General features: G+C 45.6%; 2 protein-coding genes and 1 long non-coding RNA gene across 5 annotated transcripts; 2 read left to right on the top strand and 1 right to left on the bottom strand.

The window, feature by feature from the left end:
• The first annotated feature begins 730 nt into the window (after positions 1 to 730).
• ATF4 (activating transcription factor 4) lies at positions 731 to 3877 on the top strand. The gene is made up of 3 exons (XM_048930828.1): positions 731 to 1187; positions 2077 to 2388; positions 2937 to 3877. Exons 2-3 carry the CDS (start codon positions 2175 to 2177, stop codon positions 3785 to 3787), a joined length of 1065 nt encoding a protein of 354 aa, XP_048786785.1. The 5' UTR covers positions 731 to 1187; positions 2077 to 2174; the 3' UTR covers positions 3788 to 3877.
• Positions 3878 to 5655: 1778 nt separating this feature from the next.
• Positions 5656 to 15651, top strand: LOC125687345 (uncharacterized). Of its 3 annotated transcripts, XR_007374054.1 has the most exons (4): positions 5656 to 6036; positions 7101 to 7347; positions 8503 to 8619; positions 14839 to 15651. It is a non-coding gene; the product is annotated as an uncharacterized LOC125687345 (long non-coding RNA). The 3 variants fall into 3 exon arrangements; XR_007374053.1 differs by lacking the exon at positions 14839 to 15651 and having other exon boundaries at positions 8503 to 9744; XR_007374055.1 differs by lacking the exon at positions 14839 to 15651 and having other exon boundaries at positions 7101 to 8100; positions 8503 to 9744.
• On the bottom strand, positions 9870 to 12150 carry RPS19BP1 (ribosomal protein S19 binding protein 1). The gene is made up of 4 exons (XM_048932428.1): positions 11997 to 12150; positions 11773 to 11913; positions 11482 to 11579; positions 9870 to 10505 (listed from the first exon to the last, which is right to left on the bottom strand). The coding sequence occupies exons 1-4, from the start codon at positions 12133 to 12135 to the stop codon at positions 10371 to 10373; spliced, it is 513 nt and encodes a 170-aa protein (XP_048788385.1). The 5' UTR covers positions 12136 to 12150; the 3' UTR covers positions 9870 to 10370.
• Positions 15652 to 16923: the final 1272 nt, after the last annotated feature.

The raw sequence follows: 16923 nt of genomic DNA, 5'->3' as shown, positions 1-16923 counted from the left end.
TAGCTCAGATAAAACATAATGCAAACTGCTTGAAAATCTTCCCAAGGTGAGGCTGCTTGCTAAGGCTGTAAGACTGTGTAGATGACCCACTAATGCTCTCCTCCATCTGAGTAATGGCTGCCCTTGGGTCTCCTCACAAACCACCAAAGGCTAATGTTACGCTGTAGTTACAAGGCTGGCAGAGTGTCAGGGACACAAAAACTCAGCCAATGCCCCACGCAGTCCTATCTCTGAGGAGCAGGTAGCAGGCAGGGAGGCTCCCACTTATCTGAGGGTGCAGTGACTCTCCTCAGCAAACTTCTGCCCTCAATTCTGCTGGGCTTTGTCCAGCGGGGCTGTTATGAGTGCAGAAAGAACAGCGCTTGGAGGGGGGGACAGGACTTCGTGTGGAGAACGTAAGAAGCTGCTAGGAACAAAGCAGACGCGGTGCTTGAGGGAGGTCAGGCCACAGAAACAAGAGGCACCAAACACAACCCTTCCGCTCCAGACGCCATTTTAACTCTCCTTGTCCTCCGTGCATCTCGCCTCACCATCTGGCCTCTTTCTGGCCTCAGCCAATGGCGGCTCAGAGTGCACATGAATACCACGCCGCCAGCCAATCAGCGCCGGAGCGCCCTGGCTTTGTTGGCGGGCAGGAGCAGGAGCCCCCCCAAATCCTCCAGCGCTCGCCGGCGGGCGGGAGGAGCCTCCTCAGCTGCTTCATCACGTGACCGCGCTTCTCGGCTGGGAGGTGTCCGCGCGGAGGAACACCATATAGTCCCTCTGTCCATCAGCTCACGACGGGGGGGGGAAAGTTATTGTTGTCAGCTTTTATGGTTCATCCGAACCAGGTTGGAACGAGAGAAGCCCAGGCCAGAAGTTACAGACCGAAGGGCGCTGACGAGAGGCAGGTGACGAAGAGCGGAAGGACACATCAGGCCGGATCTCGTTCTGCTTAGCGCGGTCACATATAAGGGCGGAGCGCGCGCTGTGCCACCTCATTGTGTGCCTTTAGCTGAGCTGACAGGTTGTTGTAGTGGCCGTGCGCAGCACATCTTCGCGCGGCGCTGACCGGAACACTTCCTTCCCCCACCCCAGCCGCCATGGCTCTCTAAGGGCGGCAGGGCCAGCGGCGGCATCGGCCAGTGCAGCGGGCGCAGCAGCAGCGGCGGCGGCCTCGGCACATCCCCGGCATCTGCAACCATGGCGTGAGTAGCGCGTGTGGGGAGCGCACGCTGTGTGGCACCTTTCCCTTCCCCCGGTTCCTAAAGCGGGGTTCTGCGGTGCGAAACGAATCCCCAGAGGAGAAGCTGTCTGGGCAATAGGTTGGGGGTGGGGGCTAAAAGCCTACTTGGGGGTGACAGAAACGGCAGGAAGTGACACTTTAAGAGGAAAAGCGAGCCGTAATACCCTATATTTTAGAAAAACCCACATCCTGAAAGCTTGGAGCTTTTCCAGTTTTTAAGGTTTTTGTGAGTATTAGCTCCCTATGCTTGTGTCCTAGTCGTACAGGGGAATGCCTTCGTACAGGGGCATTGGGAATAGCAGATGGCGGGGCTTCCAGCGAGCGGGCATTGAGGTATGAGTGGATCTCTAATGCCGCAGCGCTGGAGGGGATGGTGTGAAACCAGCCTGATAGAAGGATGTGAGCCTCTCACAGCGTTTCTCAACCGAATCCCCCTGCTCCATAAGTCAGCATAGAAAGGTGCCCTGTCCTTCGGTCCTGTCACCCTCCCCCTTCTCCCCCGGCGTTGATGGCGGTCCCAGCGACACGAGGTGGAAACGTGGCACGGCACAAAATGGCGGCGGGGCCGGGTGGGGAGCGGGAGGCGGCGGATCGCGAAATGGCTGCGGCGTGGGCGTGAGTCAGGGCGCGGTGGGCGGGGCGTGGGCAGCGCGGAGCTGGTTCTGCTGTGCTGGGGATGGGAATAGAAGAGCCTTTAAAAAAGAAAGAAATAAAAAAAAAAAGTTAAAGGCAAGCAGCCTGGAAAATGTCTGGTGTACCACCACTCTCCCTGCATGCTGTGTCTTACTGTGAAGGCTGTTATTCCAGTAGAACAACCACTGATGTGTTTGGAAAAAATGTCTGTCTTACAGGTTTTTCAAGGCACCGCACAGCAGCACTGCTGTAGTCGACAGAAAGACCTTCTCCTTGTCTACATCCTTTGACGTCAAAGCACTAAAACCTGACCAAGATGAGCCTCTTGAACAACGAGATGCTGTTGGGGGAGTCCTCCCCCTTCAGCCAGCCGTGTTCGGTGGCTGAGGAAAGTCTGGGACTCCTCGATGACTACCTGGAGGTGGCCGTGCCCCTCGGTTCGCATGGGTTCTCCAGCGACAAGGCTAAGGCAGTCTCCTCCAATTGGCTCGCTGTGGACAGTTTAGGCAACACCATAGATAGCAGCCAGGGTAAGGCACTAATTCATGCGGAGAAAATACATCTGTGGTGATAGCACATAATAAACAATGTAACCCTCCCGTTCAAAAATATACTGTGCAAGTTCTCTAAATGTAGAGGTAACATCAGGTGTGTACTCAGGCCTGGAAAGCATCCATACAACACTGATTACACAATAGCAAATGGCTAGTTACTAGACTGGCCTGTGGGAAAATGACACTTGTGTTGCCCTTTTAATAACATGCCAGCTGTTAAAGTAGCCTTCCCTGGAAGAGGTCACAAGAAACAAGTGTGGTCGTGTGTTTCAAATAGCCCTGAGTCTGTACAGAGTTGAGAGTAAGAGGGATGGAATGTCATTAACAGCTGACAGCTACATTGTATCATGCAGTACTCCCCCCCCTCATGGTGGGCTGAAGTTCTGGTAGTTAATCTTTTGTACCATTAAAAAGAATGGGGGAAGGTGTAACAAGTTAGGGTTTTTTTTTTTTTTAGGTACCTTCTAGAAGCTTACTTTATTAGCTCACTGAAAAAATATGCATTTCTTTTCTCTCTTGTTTAGAGGATGCCTTCTCTGGCATGGAGTGGATGGTGGAGAAGATGGATCTGAAGGAATTTGATTTTGATGCCCTGTTAGGAATGGAACATCTGGAAGCCACCGTCTCACCAGACGAGCTGATGGCCACGTTGGAAGACACGTGTGATCTTCTATTTAACCCTACCACCCAGGAATTTCACAACAAAGAACCTCCACTCATACCTGATCTAAATACCAGTCTCCCTGAATCTCCAATTGGAGCAGATCCCATGGCCCCTTTAGCTTCCCTCTGGTCTTTTCCCCTCTCCCCAGAGTCTCTGACTTCTGTTCCAGACCATTCATTTAGTTTAGAACTAGGTAGTGAAGTGGATGTTCTGGAAGGTGAAAGGAAACAGGAGGGCCCCACCTTTCTGGTAGTGATCACCAAGTCAGAGAAAGAGGAGGAGAACCATTCTGATGATAGTGGAATATGCATGAGCCCAGACTCTTATTTGGGAACGCCCCAGCATAGTCCTACCAATTCACTTGGATCCCCCAATGACAACCAGTTCCCTGCAGATGCCACCTGTGGCTCTGTGCGGTCCAAACCATATGACCACCCTGCTGAGAAGGTAGTGTCAGCAAAGGTGAAAGGAGAAAAGAAAATAGATAAGAAACTGAAAAAGATGGAGCAAAATAAGACAGCTGCCACACGTTACCGGCAAAAAAAGAGGGCAGAACAGGAGGCACTGTCAGGGGAGTGCAGAGATTTGGAACAGAAAAATCAGGCCCTGAAAGAGAAAGCAGATTCCTTGAGTAAGGAAATCCAGTACTTGAAAGATCTGATTGAAGAGGTGAGGAAGGCCAAAGTCAAAAGAGCTAGAGTCCCTGAGTAGGGTAGTCAGTAGTGTTCATGTGCATGTATATATGCTTGCTGCTTAAGCTGTGTATGGTGTCTTAATAAATTATTTTATAGTAAACTTGAATTTTGTGTGGTAATTGGGTATGTGTAAAATAAGTGTTAATTTGCACCACATCATTTGGGGGCTTCAACCACCTAGAGTGCACTGCTCCACTGTGGAGTGTGCAAATAGCATTTAATTAATGTGGTTCAAGTGATAGAGCACACATTACAGCTAATGTACAACTGAATTTATACTTCATATATCTAGTAAGATGGAGGGGATCTAATGGGGATACTCTCAGATCTTTAATATCAAAGGCAAAATCATAAAGGCTATGAGCCTCTAGAGGAGCCATTTAAGAGTACTTATGAATGGGTTTTGGAAAAGGTTCTTGAGGGAGCTGTATGTGCTTGTCAGGCTTCAACACAATTCCTGGTGGAGGTGAATGGTGCAGGGTACAAGAGTTATGAAATTAGGAGATGAGCTGGAAGATACCTCCATCAGAACATAAGTATGCAGAGGATCAGGTGCTTAGGAGTAGGGGTTTGTAGGCTGCATTGAGGGTAGTGGTTATGACTGGAGCCTGTGCTTTGTGAGATAATCTTTATACTGGAGTGCTGGGAGGGAAGGTGCAACTGGGAAAGTGTGCTGTGATGTTCTGTGTTACACTGAAGAAGCAAGGTGAAGGTGGCAGGTAGGAGCCTGCATAGCAGGGTGATTTCAGCCCATTAGATTTATTAGCATTCTTTATAGCAATATTAAGTATTCTTTTTTTTGTTTCTTTTGTGAGATTCAGAAATTCAGTAAGCTCTGTGGTCAGCACAGCTGTACCTGCTAATACCTTCAGGATTTGGGATGTGCCCTTTATCATCACGTGTGTGATGATTATTTTCTTTGGCTCACTGATACCCAGATTTAGTGATTCATCACATTCCTTAATCCCTGCTTGTCCTGCCAGGGACAGCTTTTGCATGTAGATGTGTGCATCCTTCCCGGGTTGTTAATTCCTGCTCACTTGCACTGACTTGTCCAAGCATATTGCCCAGCTCAGGCATCCACATGGAGCTGGTGTCTTTGTGCTCACAGCTTTTCAGAGGCAGCTAACGAGGTGATCTTATGCGATGCCTCTTGCAATGATGCTGTTCCCATACTTAGTAACTTAGTTAAGACTTTGCACTGGCTGAAGGTTAGGGCTGGCTATTCCTCTGTATGTTCATTTAGCATTTATAAGATCATTGCATTAAGAGATGGGAGAAAGCATCTGAGCAGCGGACAGCCTCCTGACTGATCTCACATGTGCAGGCTTCAGGAACCTCTTCGTTTTCTCACAGGCTCTCAGAAAAAAATGTGATTCAACAATCTCAATTGTTTACATGCATGGTGACACCATTCCCAGAAATAGACTTTGGTGCATGAAATACAGGCTTTAGCAGACCCCAGAGGAAGCCAGTGGAAACAGTGGAATTTTCCCAATCTGCACTCTCTAAAAGCTCAGTATTCATAGCTACCTTCTTCTTCATCCTGCATTTAGGGAGACCCAGGTGCTCGTAGTTCTCTTTGTAAACAAGAAGAGGAAACCGCTGCCACTGAGGACTCCACCACTTGCCCCTGTGAATAACCGAAGGGGCAAAAATAACCTCCATCTGCAGTGCTGGAGAATGAAAGCAGAATGATAGCAAACGCTTCCAAAGAGCCCTGGCAGAAAGCCCAGAACAGCAGCAAGGACAGGGTGTCCTTCAGGAGAGGAGTTTTCCTCAGCACTGTGCTAGTGGCAGGGAATTGTTGGCCATGTATCGTGGTGACAGAACCATCACAGTCACAAGGGATCAGACCTAGGCAGTACTATTTCAGCCACTCAGCTATCCCAGCTTTGCACTTCTTTCAGTGCACTCATGCAGCATCAGAAGCCACTAAATGAGGCTAGCTCTACCCACAAGCTCCAATTTTTGTATTATACAGGCACATGTTCTCAAAGTAACGGTTAGCCACCTCTCATTTTTCCTTCAGTTGTCCTTTTTCTCTCTTTCACACCTGTAGTGGAAATGCTAAGTCAGGGCTTGAAACAATGACTGAGCACCTGGTGGGAAGGCAGGTTTAACCCAGGGGAGCTCAGGTGCAAGCAATGCATTGAATGACTGGAAGGAGTGAGGCAAGAGTTCACCCCTTCCCAGACCTCATGTAAGGAAGTGGAGGCAAGGGTATTTTGCTGGAGATCCCTGTATACCTGAAACTTTCTAAGGGTAAGCAGATTTTTTTTTTTCCTTTATTTCTGTGTCTGCAGCTTCTGCATTTGGGTTTATTGTTACTTGCTGCTGTCTAGGACTTTGCTACCCTGCTACTGTTGCTGTGCTTTCCATCACATTATAGCATTACAACTCCCAGTGGTAGGCAACAAGACGCAAGAGAGCAACCACTTCAACTTTATTTAAGTAGGGCAGAGGATTTCTAAAGCACAAGCTACCTGCTGTGAGCCTGACTCCTCTGCATTACCACTGGAGTGCAAGGACAACTAGAGAAGAACATCTACTCTTTCCCTTCCATTAATGACAAGTTAGTGGAGGAGATAAATGAGCTTTCTTGCATACAAATGGTGCTGCTCAGCTTGGCTAGGTTGCTGCTCAGCCCTGCCAACAGCTAATTCCTTCAGAACAAGGTGTATGTAACCCTGCAGGCAGAGCAATCTTCATGATTTCCATTTCCCCTGCCCCCAACAGTTAGTGGCTGGCGCTGTTAATCCTCTTTAATGTAACTATGGATAGTCATGCAAACCTTTAATCCGTCTCAAACCTACTAACCGTTCAGCCTGCTTTGGCTGGAGTTCCAGGTTTTGAGCTGTAAGCAAGCATTAGGCAGCTTGCCTTCTTTTACATTCCTCATTTGATTGTTCTTCTTGTTTCAATGTGAGAAACTTCCAAGTGCTTCACCATTACATTTGTGAGCTATTTAGGGTACTGCTGCTGTGTTCCCCTTTCTGTGGTGACCAACCCCTTACCCAATGTGTTCAGAGCCCATTAGTTTTGTAGGTGTGGATCCAACACTGTGTGGATCATCAGCAAGATTGAAAGGGAAGTCAGTCCTAAAAAAACTAGCCAAACTAGCCAAGGACTAAGATTCCAAAAGTTTCTAGGACCCCTCCCAGCCATGGTTTTCCTCTCTCCCTACTGTGGTCATTTCAGCATTTTAAGTCTTGTATGCCAAGCTACTTTGGTTCGTTTGCAGCCAGGCTTGTTTCGCTCTGTTATTTCAGAGGGAAGAAACTGTTGAGTGTCCTGGGCAATCATGTTTTGTTATTTTATACTTGCAGCCTTCCTGATACGCTTCTATGCTGATACTGGCTGTCATTGCTTTCCATGCTGAGGAAGAACACATTTGCTGATACAGCAGAAGCTTTGAGCCACTCATACCTGCTCATACAAGTTTTCCTGTTTGCTTTCCATTTGCAAACAGAGGAAGACCATTAAATGGCTTTGTGAATCTTACTCACAGGAAACCAGCCCAGCACCGAGCATCTGGGAACTATTCTTCCTTCTCTAAACCACTTCCCTGGAAAGGTTTGACCACATTATTAATGCTCCAGAGCTTATATTTGCATTTATATTAAAGCTGCTCCTTCCCATCTTGATTCCCTGCTGCTTGTGGGTGTAGAAGTTCTGGAAGATGGCATCCCTCTCTTTCTCAGCTCGACCACTTCTATTTTTTTTTTTTTGCTGTGGGATGCTTGGCTGATGTCGCAGAGCTGGGAAGAGAGCCAGCAGCACGATGAGCTCAGCCTCCCTGGATTGCAGCTGTGCAGGAGAGAAATGCTGTCCAGCAGGTTGGAGGGCTGTGGGATGCAGCATCTTCGCTCCCAGTGTGGGAACCAGTCAGGTCGGAGGCCCAGTAGGAAAAGAAGCTATGGGAGCTTCTCCCTCCTTCACCCCTCTTCTCTCTGTTGTGAGGCAGTGAAGCCTGGCTGTGAGCAAGCAACAGAGAGGTGGCACACAAAGTTCAGATAGCCACTGCCTGGATTTCTCAGCTGGGGTGAGGAGCTGGCATGCTCTAAGCATGACTAGTCTGTAATATATAGATGGTTGGGAGTGTGAGAACGCAGTTTTATCTTACCACCAGGCAATGAAGACATTCCTCTCAAAGGCCAGCTCATGTTCTTACACGACAAGCAGGAAGCACTGCCATTCTCTCCTGGAGCTCCAGCTCTGTGAGAAAGGTGAAAAAATCAAGGCTAGGACATACCAGATCTTTGCTGTTTCCAAGGATGGTTTATCTAGAACCGCACTTTTCTTCTTGCTTTTTCTCCCTCCTGCAAGGTAAAATTTAATTTAGTTGGGGATACCGTTGGCTGTAAAAGCAACTTTGATTTCAGCTAGCAAAACCCAGTCTGACAATTGGCTTTACCTTCTCAAGCAAGTGCCACGCCTCTTGGCATACAGCCACAAGTATGGGGATTACTTGTGTTGGCCCTAATAGTCTTCCCTGCCAGTAATTAGAGCTCCCATCCAACTTTAAAATTCCAGGTATCCGGGTGTTGTTATCCTTGGGGAAGACTGCTTTGGAGTTCACTTTAAAGTTCCTTATTGACTTTGAAAGAGCAACTTCCCTATTTACTTATGTTTGCAAACAAACAAGCTGGGTTTTGTGCAAACAGAATGAACCACGCTTCCCTACCGTTCCTTTCTGCAGCAACAAAGGATGTTTTTGCTTTCCTTAAGGTGTAGAAAGTTGGCTGAACGACCACAGGAACAGGAGTGCGTAGGAGGAGCTCGGAGAGGACATATGGGGGCTGAGAAGGACTTCTTGAAAGTCAAAGGAACAGCTGAGTGCTGAAGGTGAGGATAGGACACAAAGTAGCACCCCCAAGATTTGCCCCTTTCAAGTCATGCCACAGCAGAACAGGCTTTTCCACACTTTGAATAGTCTCTATAACAGCTCCACACAGAACTACATGTATTAGAGCAGCTAATGCTCTCAGCAGCCAGCATGGAGTGCATCAGTTTTATAAAGATGTATGCTGCATACACATCATTTTCAACTATTTCTTTACACAGTCATTCTCTCCCCTCCTACACATCTCTCCATTTTAGGAGTAGAGACAAATTGAATAAGAGGGCAACCGGTCCTTGAACTGTTTTATTTACCACTTTTGGCTGCAAACAGTTGAACTGATCTTATTACAAGAAATCCCCTCCCATATGCTGTTAACACAGTTTCCAGAACACGTACTTTAGTATGTTCACTATTTCCCTGTTTGGACAAAGTACATCTGTGTGACCTTCCCTTCCACGCAGACACAACAGAAAGAACAGAACACAGGTGGTGCAGACTTACGATGCACTGGGTGGATACCAAATTCCTTCCACTGCTAACATCTGAACCAAGCTACTTAGACTCAGGAGTTAGTTCTAACCAAGGGCTGGTATTATTAGTACTAGTCTCTTTTTTTGTCTAAAGGGAGAACACTTCCCATTTGTTTAAGGAAGGGGTGGGAAGGGGCAGAGAAAGAGCTCCAAAAAGCACGTTTACAGTAGTTTACCAGGAAGATCATCTGGAACAACACTCCCATCTGCTGGGCCATCTACTCATTGCAGCAGGGAATTTAGCAGTATGAAGAAAAAAAAAAACACCAACAAACTACACAAAAACCCCATCTCTTCAATCCAGCACCACAGCCTCTGGTTCAGATGATTAGATAGAGAGCTGACTTTTGGGTCACAAGCATTCTTGCCTACAGGAGCTGGCAGCATCCAGCAGCAGTGCCCTCCTAGGGCAGCTGTAACCTCAGAAGAAAAGCTTGGGCTGAAATATGAGAAAGAGCTTTCTCCGTTTCAGACATCTTTCTTGGAGAGGGGTGACTGAGCAGGCAGAGCAGGAGTCATCTCAGTTCCAACCTGCACTCTGAAAGCCTGAGCATGTAGGAGAGAAGATGTCACATGTCAAGAGGAATCAGAGCAGGGACATTCACACAACTGAGTCATCCTAGTGACAGGAATGCTTGGATCAGAACAATGATCTGGTCTGTCTTCTTCAATCACAGCTACTCATAACAATCACTATCACAAAGGCAAAGACAGGCAGCACCTGTAACAACAATTGTTTAATCGTACAATACATACAAAACTTTTTACAATGTCAGAAAAACCTGACAGATGTTATAATGACAGAAACTGCAGGAGTACTAGGATTTCAGTCTTTTGAAGCATCCTTCCCTCTTAATGATTTACTTCTGCTGTCCAAAACATATCTCCATTGAGTTGGAGACTGGCAGCAGATGCCTTACTGAAGAACAAGATTTGTTTTTGGATTAGTCCACCTTTCTATGTCAAGAACATGCAAGACATGCTGGCTGAAGGGAGGTAATGATAAGGACAACGTATTGCAAAGACCAAAGAGAACCTCCATGGCCCCAGCAGTGAGTTCTGGACAGGTGCAGTTATTCTGCAAGTCTGATGCTAGTTTATTTGCTGACAAAGTGATGGATCTCCTACATCCATTCTCAAACACGCTGAGGAAGTGGCCAGTCCTGCCTTCTGAGCACTCAGCTGCAGATGGACTGGAGCTGCAAGAGTTCCTTTCATGCTGTTTATGGGATTCCAAAGTATTCTCTCTCAAATTTACGGAAGTCTTCCTCAGTAAAGACAGTGCCCTCAGGCTTCTTCTTTTCCTTCTTCTCTACAGGCCGATCTTTTGACTTTCTGCCTCTGTTCTGTGTAAGAACCTTCAGGAAAAACAAAAAGAAAAATAACATTCACTGTCATCTAGATCAAATCACAAAACATTTTTTGAGCTCGCTTACCACACCCTTATTATTTGCTAGTACCCTGCTACATTCTGGAATGCCTCCAGAGAAGTGTGAGAGGCAAACATTATCTTACCCAAAGCAGGTCACTGGGACAGCAGCAAGCACCCAGGTAGTTTTCAGAGCCAAAAAAGGAAGCTACTTTCTGATAACTCTTATTGAGACTGCAATATTGATTTTAACTCAAACTTTTTCTGAAACTGTAGCCTTCTTTTGTCCTGTCTCTCCATGAGACAACTAGAAAACCCAAGAAATTGGTAGAATTCCCCCGGCATTTTTTAATTGCATCATTGCAATGGTCATCCTTGCCATTTACAACCTCAAACCTGAAAAACAGTGGCCTAAATAACTTAGTTTCTTTAAGTTAAAAGTGTTGTCGTAAAAACAGCCTATGAATCTAGTGGTGTTGCTACCTTCAAATCCTGCCTCAGAACTATTATTTGGGAAAGACCATTGGTTAAATTTTCAAGTTATGAGAAACATAATTTCAGATGCTATGAAATTCCTACTGTGGGGGCCAGCAGCATGTCTGGTTCTCTACTAAAACAGCCTCTAGCTACAGAAGAGGAGAGTTCAAAGAACAGAAGGGAAGTCTGAACCAAGGCTTTGCTGTGAAATACCTTTAGTAACCAAGAGAAGTCAACAGTTACCAGATTATAACGAGTAGCTGTAAGAAATAAGATTCTAACCAGATTCTAACGAGAACACTGTAAGAAATAAGCTATCAACAAAAATTTAAAGCTTAGTAAGGTGTTTTGCTTGAGCACAAAGAAACACTTCAAGGCCACTACCAGGCAGAAACTTAACTCTTTTGCACAAGGACTAAGCTGGAAGACCTAAAGATAATTCCCATTCATCTGTGCTTCTCAGAGGAAGAAAGAAGTGTCATCCTTACTTGTTGGGTTACAGCTCTGTCAGCAACGCATCGTCCGCTTGTCATGTACTGCAAATTCGCTTTGAGGTGATTTACAGCTTTCTTCTTGTGATACTCCTCTAGGTCAGAGCACAGTGAGACAAAACACATCACCTGATTTCCCAGGCAGTACCTGAAAGCTGCTACAAGGAGGATGGGGAGGGATAGCCACAGGTGATCCTGACAGGGGCTGCAGGATACCACGAAAGCACCTGGCCTGAGAGTGTAGAGAGCAATAAGGCCGCTCTTCGCTAGAGCTAAGCCAAGACTCACCTATCGCCGACTTCACGACTCTGCCCTTGATCGTAGCCTTGTTCTTCCCAGGCCCCGCCATTACCTTCCTCCGCCGGGCGGCTCCTGCCGGTCTGCCGCCATCACGCCCCTGCTGGAGTCCCGGCGGGGCCTTCCCCCGGCCTGAAAGACGAGATGAGGAAGGTTACCAGGGCCACACACTGCGACAATCCCCTCCTCCCCCGCCTCCGGCCCCTCGGGCCTACCCGGTGCCTCCAGTAGCTCAAGGCCCCGCCGTAGCAACGAAGCAGACATGGCCACACACCCCCGCCTTTCACCCACTTCCGGCTTACCCAACGCACTTCCGCCTTCTCCTGAGACCACTTCCGCCCTTTGAACAGCCATACTGCCGTCTTTCCCCCGGCTGGGCGCGCATGCGTGAGGGAAGCTGGGAAAGGGTTTAGGCGGGAAGGAAGGAATGCGGAGCTGTATTGAGGCTCTGTGCTTTGTGGAGGCTGGCTTGGGCCAGCCCTGAGCTGGCTTTGTGTACAGATGCAACGCTGATGCCTGGCTTTCCTCTCTCCTGCCGGGCCTGCAGGCCCTCTGTATGTGTACCCTTACTGAATTAATGCATTGGGAACGGGCTTTTTGAGGCCCTGCTGTGGTGGTGATCACAGGGGAGGCAGTAATTACCAGCTGAGAGGAAGGGGAGCATCCAGCAGCACTGTCACATTTTGTCTCTGCAAGGCCCCCCAAAGCGGGTTTGACTGTGCCCAGCTCCTGAGGCGCAGAGTTTTGCTCCGCCATTAATTGCATCTATTATTCAGTATTACTTTAGCGTGTTTATTTAAAGCTTGCCTCCCCCGCTTTTGCCTCTCCAGAGACTTGCTGCTAATGTCTGCTAAATTTAGCTATCATCTGAATAAAGCGTATTCAATTATAGCCAACGCTGGCAGTAACAAGCTGGTGCTGTAGGAGGAGAGAGGTTTATTCTCCCTCAGATAGAGTCCCATAGGGAGAGAGCGGTACAAGCAGCGCTCGTTGTTTCATATGGCAATGATCTCTAGTGGTGGCTGATAGCAGTTAATCTGTGGCTCATTAACAGGCATCCATTCTCTGCAGGTTGCTCTCCAGTCCCTGCAGATGTCACCTCAGTGCCAATCTTCTTATTCTTAGTTCTCTTTGGAGTCTTGTTGGATGGTTCCTGGCATCCTGTGTCAGTATTTGTCATTGTGATCGTGCAAATGCATCTTTCTGGACAAGACAGTCTCAGTGCTCATTCTCGGGAAATATTAACTGTTTGCTTCCTCTTCAGCATGTCACTTCTCACTTGTGATTTTCCTCTTAAAGAAATCCAAACCACTTTTTTTGGCTAATTTGGGTGGGCAGTGGCTGGGTGTGTAGCCTGGTGTGGCTCTGGGCATCCTGGTATAATGGTTGATGACCCTGCACATAGCAGGGGGGTTGAAACTAGATGATCATCGTGGTCCTTCACAATCCAGGCTATTTTATGATTCTATGAATATTTCTCCATTTTCTTGTCTTCTGCTAAACTAGCAAAAACTGAGGCTGCTCAGCTCCTTGTTCTGTGCCGGGTTTGTCCCTGCAGTCATGTGAGTTAGCATATTTGTGAGGATGATACTGTGTTTTGAAAAGCAGACACTGAACAAGAAGTGATTTAATAGCCTGTTGCTGAAATAAAAGTGAGTGTTCTAGCCTCTGACATATTTGTCCTTACTTGAACATTGTTCAGCATATATTTTGGTCAGATAAAGGATAGCTGCCAGTGATACGACTGTGGGGAAAGCATTTCCAATTTTACCTTATCTGTCAAACATTCTCCTTTAGCCCCTAAGATAGAATTACAGGTTCTTTGTAAGCTGTTCATACACATGTATCACACAGGATAGCTTTTTCTACTAGTTAAACATGGCATTTACATCAATTAACTTTACCAGGCTCACCTGATGACATCATCACATGTGTTTAGTGTCAAAGCAGTGTAACCTTATAAATGTCTTATGAGGCCTCCTAATGCAAAAATATAATTGCCTACACTGCTAAACATGTTTTGATTTAACAAATTAATGCGTTACAAGCTGCACTGATTTATTGTCTCATTGGAAAACGTATGCCCTTTTCTATCTCAAAAGTAAGCCTCTGCAAACAGTATTGCATTTCTATTTCTGTTGCACCAATTAATAACGCTGTCAATTATGTAGGTCTCTGAGAAAATCTGAGTCCCTTCTTATTAAATATCTTCAGTATGAAGAAACCTTAATACAGGCAATGCCTCCTTTGACCAGCAAGGCTGAGTGCAAACCTGCTATGATTTTAGTCTGCAATTACCTGCAGGATAAAATTTAACGAGCGCATGGGGTCATTTTGCTGAAGAGGGAAGGCAAGACATTTTCTTCAAGTGCATTCACAGTCTCCTGCATTGGAGTCTGCTCAGGCTCTTGGAGCTAGTGAGAGCACTAAGAAGTTAAATAGGCGCATGCTTTTTGGTGAAATGCATTCCCCAGGTTTAGATCTGTTGCTGCCCCAGAACTGCACAAAGATCACCATCCGACATGAGCCATGGATTTTTTAACGCTTTGTGAAACCACGTAGCTATTATTAATACATTATATTTCTTCCACTTCTTTTAACAGCATCTGGCAGCCTTTCTCAGGGGATGATCATTAGTGTTTCTCCTAACTGCATTCTGGCTTCAGCTACGCTTGGTCTTGGCAGACATGGTGATAAGAGCATTTGTCATGTCTCTGGGTGACTTTGGTACAGCTAATACCTGCCATACTCCTGCAGATATAGTTGCACATTCTTCCTGTATTCTTTGACTTCAATGGAAAATTATATTTACAATTCTTTTTTCCTGAAATGCTAAACTAGATCAGTTTATTGTCTTGTATTTTACTTGTGTTTGTATGTTCCTTTAAACCTTCACTGGTGTAGAATTTAGGCATTTGGATCACATGATCTCATCTCCCACATGTCATAAACCATAAAATTTCCTCTGTTGACTTTAGATTAAGTCCACTAACCTGTGTTTGAGAAATCTGCTTTGTGCTGAGCACAGCATATAATACGCTGTATTTTTCTTTGCAGGAGCTTTGCTGGGTTTATCACTCTCACAGTGAGGATGCATTCCTTTTTTCATCATGGTATATACACTTAACTCTCACTTTCTTTTACCTGAATCACCTTTGAGAGCAGATGAGAAGCCCCAGAAAATAACTTTTTTTCCTGACTGGTGCATACTTTGAAAAATGTAATGTCAGGAGACTTTGTGGCTACGTCAGTAATAAGTAAATAAATAAATAAGGAACTCAGTGTTTTATTATACTCTTTAAAGGCTCTGCTCAAATTAAAATTTCATCCAAGAAAACTTCATCACTTTGTAATCTCTCAGAAATCAGTGCAGTTGGCTCTTTGGAACACTTTGGGGACAGAATGAATGTCAAATGGTATTCATTGAAATGTATAACATCCAAATAAATCGCTGTCTTAGAGCCTGAATAATCTAACTTGTGATGGCAAAAACTACAGGCGCTGCCTTTCAGATGGAGAATGTCCTTGCTTCTGAGAGTTAAGCTGTCTTCGAAAGCTTTCTGCTGCTAATGTTCATGTTTTATAGCTTTCTCTAAATTTCATGCCTCAGTGATTACCTGTGAGCTAGCTGGCTTTTCAATTACAAATAACTCAGCATACAGATCAGCTGAAGTTTTAAGTGACTTCCTTGTGTGGCCATTACAATTTTACTTTCTGCTTTATTTCTTATGACATTGAAAATGGAAAATTTCCCTGTTGGAATAAGTTGGTAAAGTTTCTGCTTCGTTTTGGAGAGACTGTTCTTTTCCCTGTTATTCTGGGCTATGGAAGATGGTTGAGATTATCATACATTTGGTCTGTGCCATCTTGTTATTCTGGTTAATATGATAATAAAATCATTTTGCTGTCTGTAGCGGTTCTTAACAGCGGTTTGTGTGTGCTCTTTTTTATGTTCTAGCTTCTGGATTTGGGGGGTTACACAGGAGTCTCAGTTTGAAGGGATATTCTGAAGAAAGTTAGAAAACAGAAGCTGAGAGCTGCAATACAAGTAAGATGCAACAATCACAAGGATTTATTTAGTTTAGGACTGTTTTGAACATTCTGATAGTGTTGGTAAATGGGGTCTTGATGTTTAAACACTGCGTATTGTTTGTACTGACACACAGACCTGCATTTCTTTCTTCTTTCAAAATGAAACAGACTGATTTTCAGGTTGATCGATAACAGATTTTCACCTTTGCATGCTCCTTCACATGTGGGTCACGTAATGTGCTTTGCTTTAGGCAGATATCCAGCTTCACCACATCCAGTGTTCTGTATTTTCTCTCCGCAGCAATACATGTTGATGCCTTAATCAAAGCTGCTGTCATTACTACTTATCTGTGTTTGCTAACCTCAGTGGTTTCTGTTGTGGTCATTGTTTCTACAAAGACCCACGGATCACTGCTTGCCCTGTACTTCAAGTACACAGGAACCTTTGTCCTTTAACTGTGTGATATGCCTTTGAAAAGTGATTTGACTTTCTGGCCTGCTGAGTTTGAACAAGTGCTGGACAATGCCTTGATTCATATCCCTGCGTGGGTAAGCTTGTAGTTACTGCAGATGGAAAGAAAGCCTTTTTTTCTGATTTTTTATTATTTTGTCTTAACACAGTGCATATACCTGCCTCTTCAGTGCACTTTTCCAGGTCACTGAGAAACCATCTCTGCATTACATAGCTTCTGCAAATAATATTGGCTCAAGCTGGGACTAAATCAGCTTCCCACTGGACTAGATGCCATAGTATGAAATGAGCTCTGCCTCCAAACAAGGCAGAGTTGTTATCCTTCCTATATAGATGGGATAAGAAGGCATAAAGATTAAGCAATTCAGAAAATATCTGAGACAGGACGTGTTCATGCTAGCTCTGAATGGCAATGTGGGGCCTTACCCTTTTTTCTCCCTCTTCTGCTTTTTACTCCAAATGGAAAGATACTGCCTTTGCTGAAGCTCTAAGAGCTGACTTTGTAGGCAGAAGTAATATTTTTAAGAACACAAATGTTGAATTTGGAAAGAAACACATAAATCCTTAGGGCCTTGATTGCCAGAAGAAAACATTTTAATAATAAATCTTGCATGCCAGTGAAGAGTTGGTGTCACAAG

Source organism: Lagopus muta, chromosome 1 (genome assembly GCF_023343835.1).
Source record: "Lagopus muta isolate bLagMut1 chromosome 1, bLagMut1 primary, whole genome shotgun sequence".
Classification (NCBI taxonomy): Eukaryota; Metazoa; Chordata; class Aves; order Galliformes; family Phasianidae; genus Lagopus; species Lagopus muta.
The sequence above is the reverse complement of the archived record's forward strand: the minus strand, read 5'-3'. Positions and strand labels throughout refer to the sequence as shown.

Excerpts from the sequence above, each read along its gene's own strand:
- ATF4 (XM_048930828.1), top strand. The coding sequence starts at position 2,175 with ATGAGCCTCTTGAACAACGAGATGCTGTTGGGGGAGTCCTCCCCCTTC. Across the intron at positions 2,389-2,936 it reads CACCATAGATAGCAGCCAGG|AGGATGCCTTCTCTGGCATG; the intron begins GTAAGGCACTAA and ends TCTCTTGTTTAG.
- RPS19BP1 (XM_048932428.1), bottom strand. The coding sequence starts at position 12,135 with ATGGCTGTTCAAAGGGCGGAAGTGGTCTCAGGAGAAGGCGGAAGTGCG. Across the intron at positions 11,914-11,996 it reads TGAGCTACTGGAGGCACCGG|GCCGGGGGAAGGCCCCGCCG; the intron begins GTAGGCCCGAGG and ends CTCGTCTTTCAG. Across the intron at positions 11,580-11,772 it reads AGTCGTGAAGTCGGCGATAG|AGGAGTATCACAAGAAGAAA; the intron begins GTGAGTCTTGGC and ends GCTCTGACCTAG.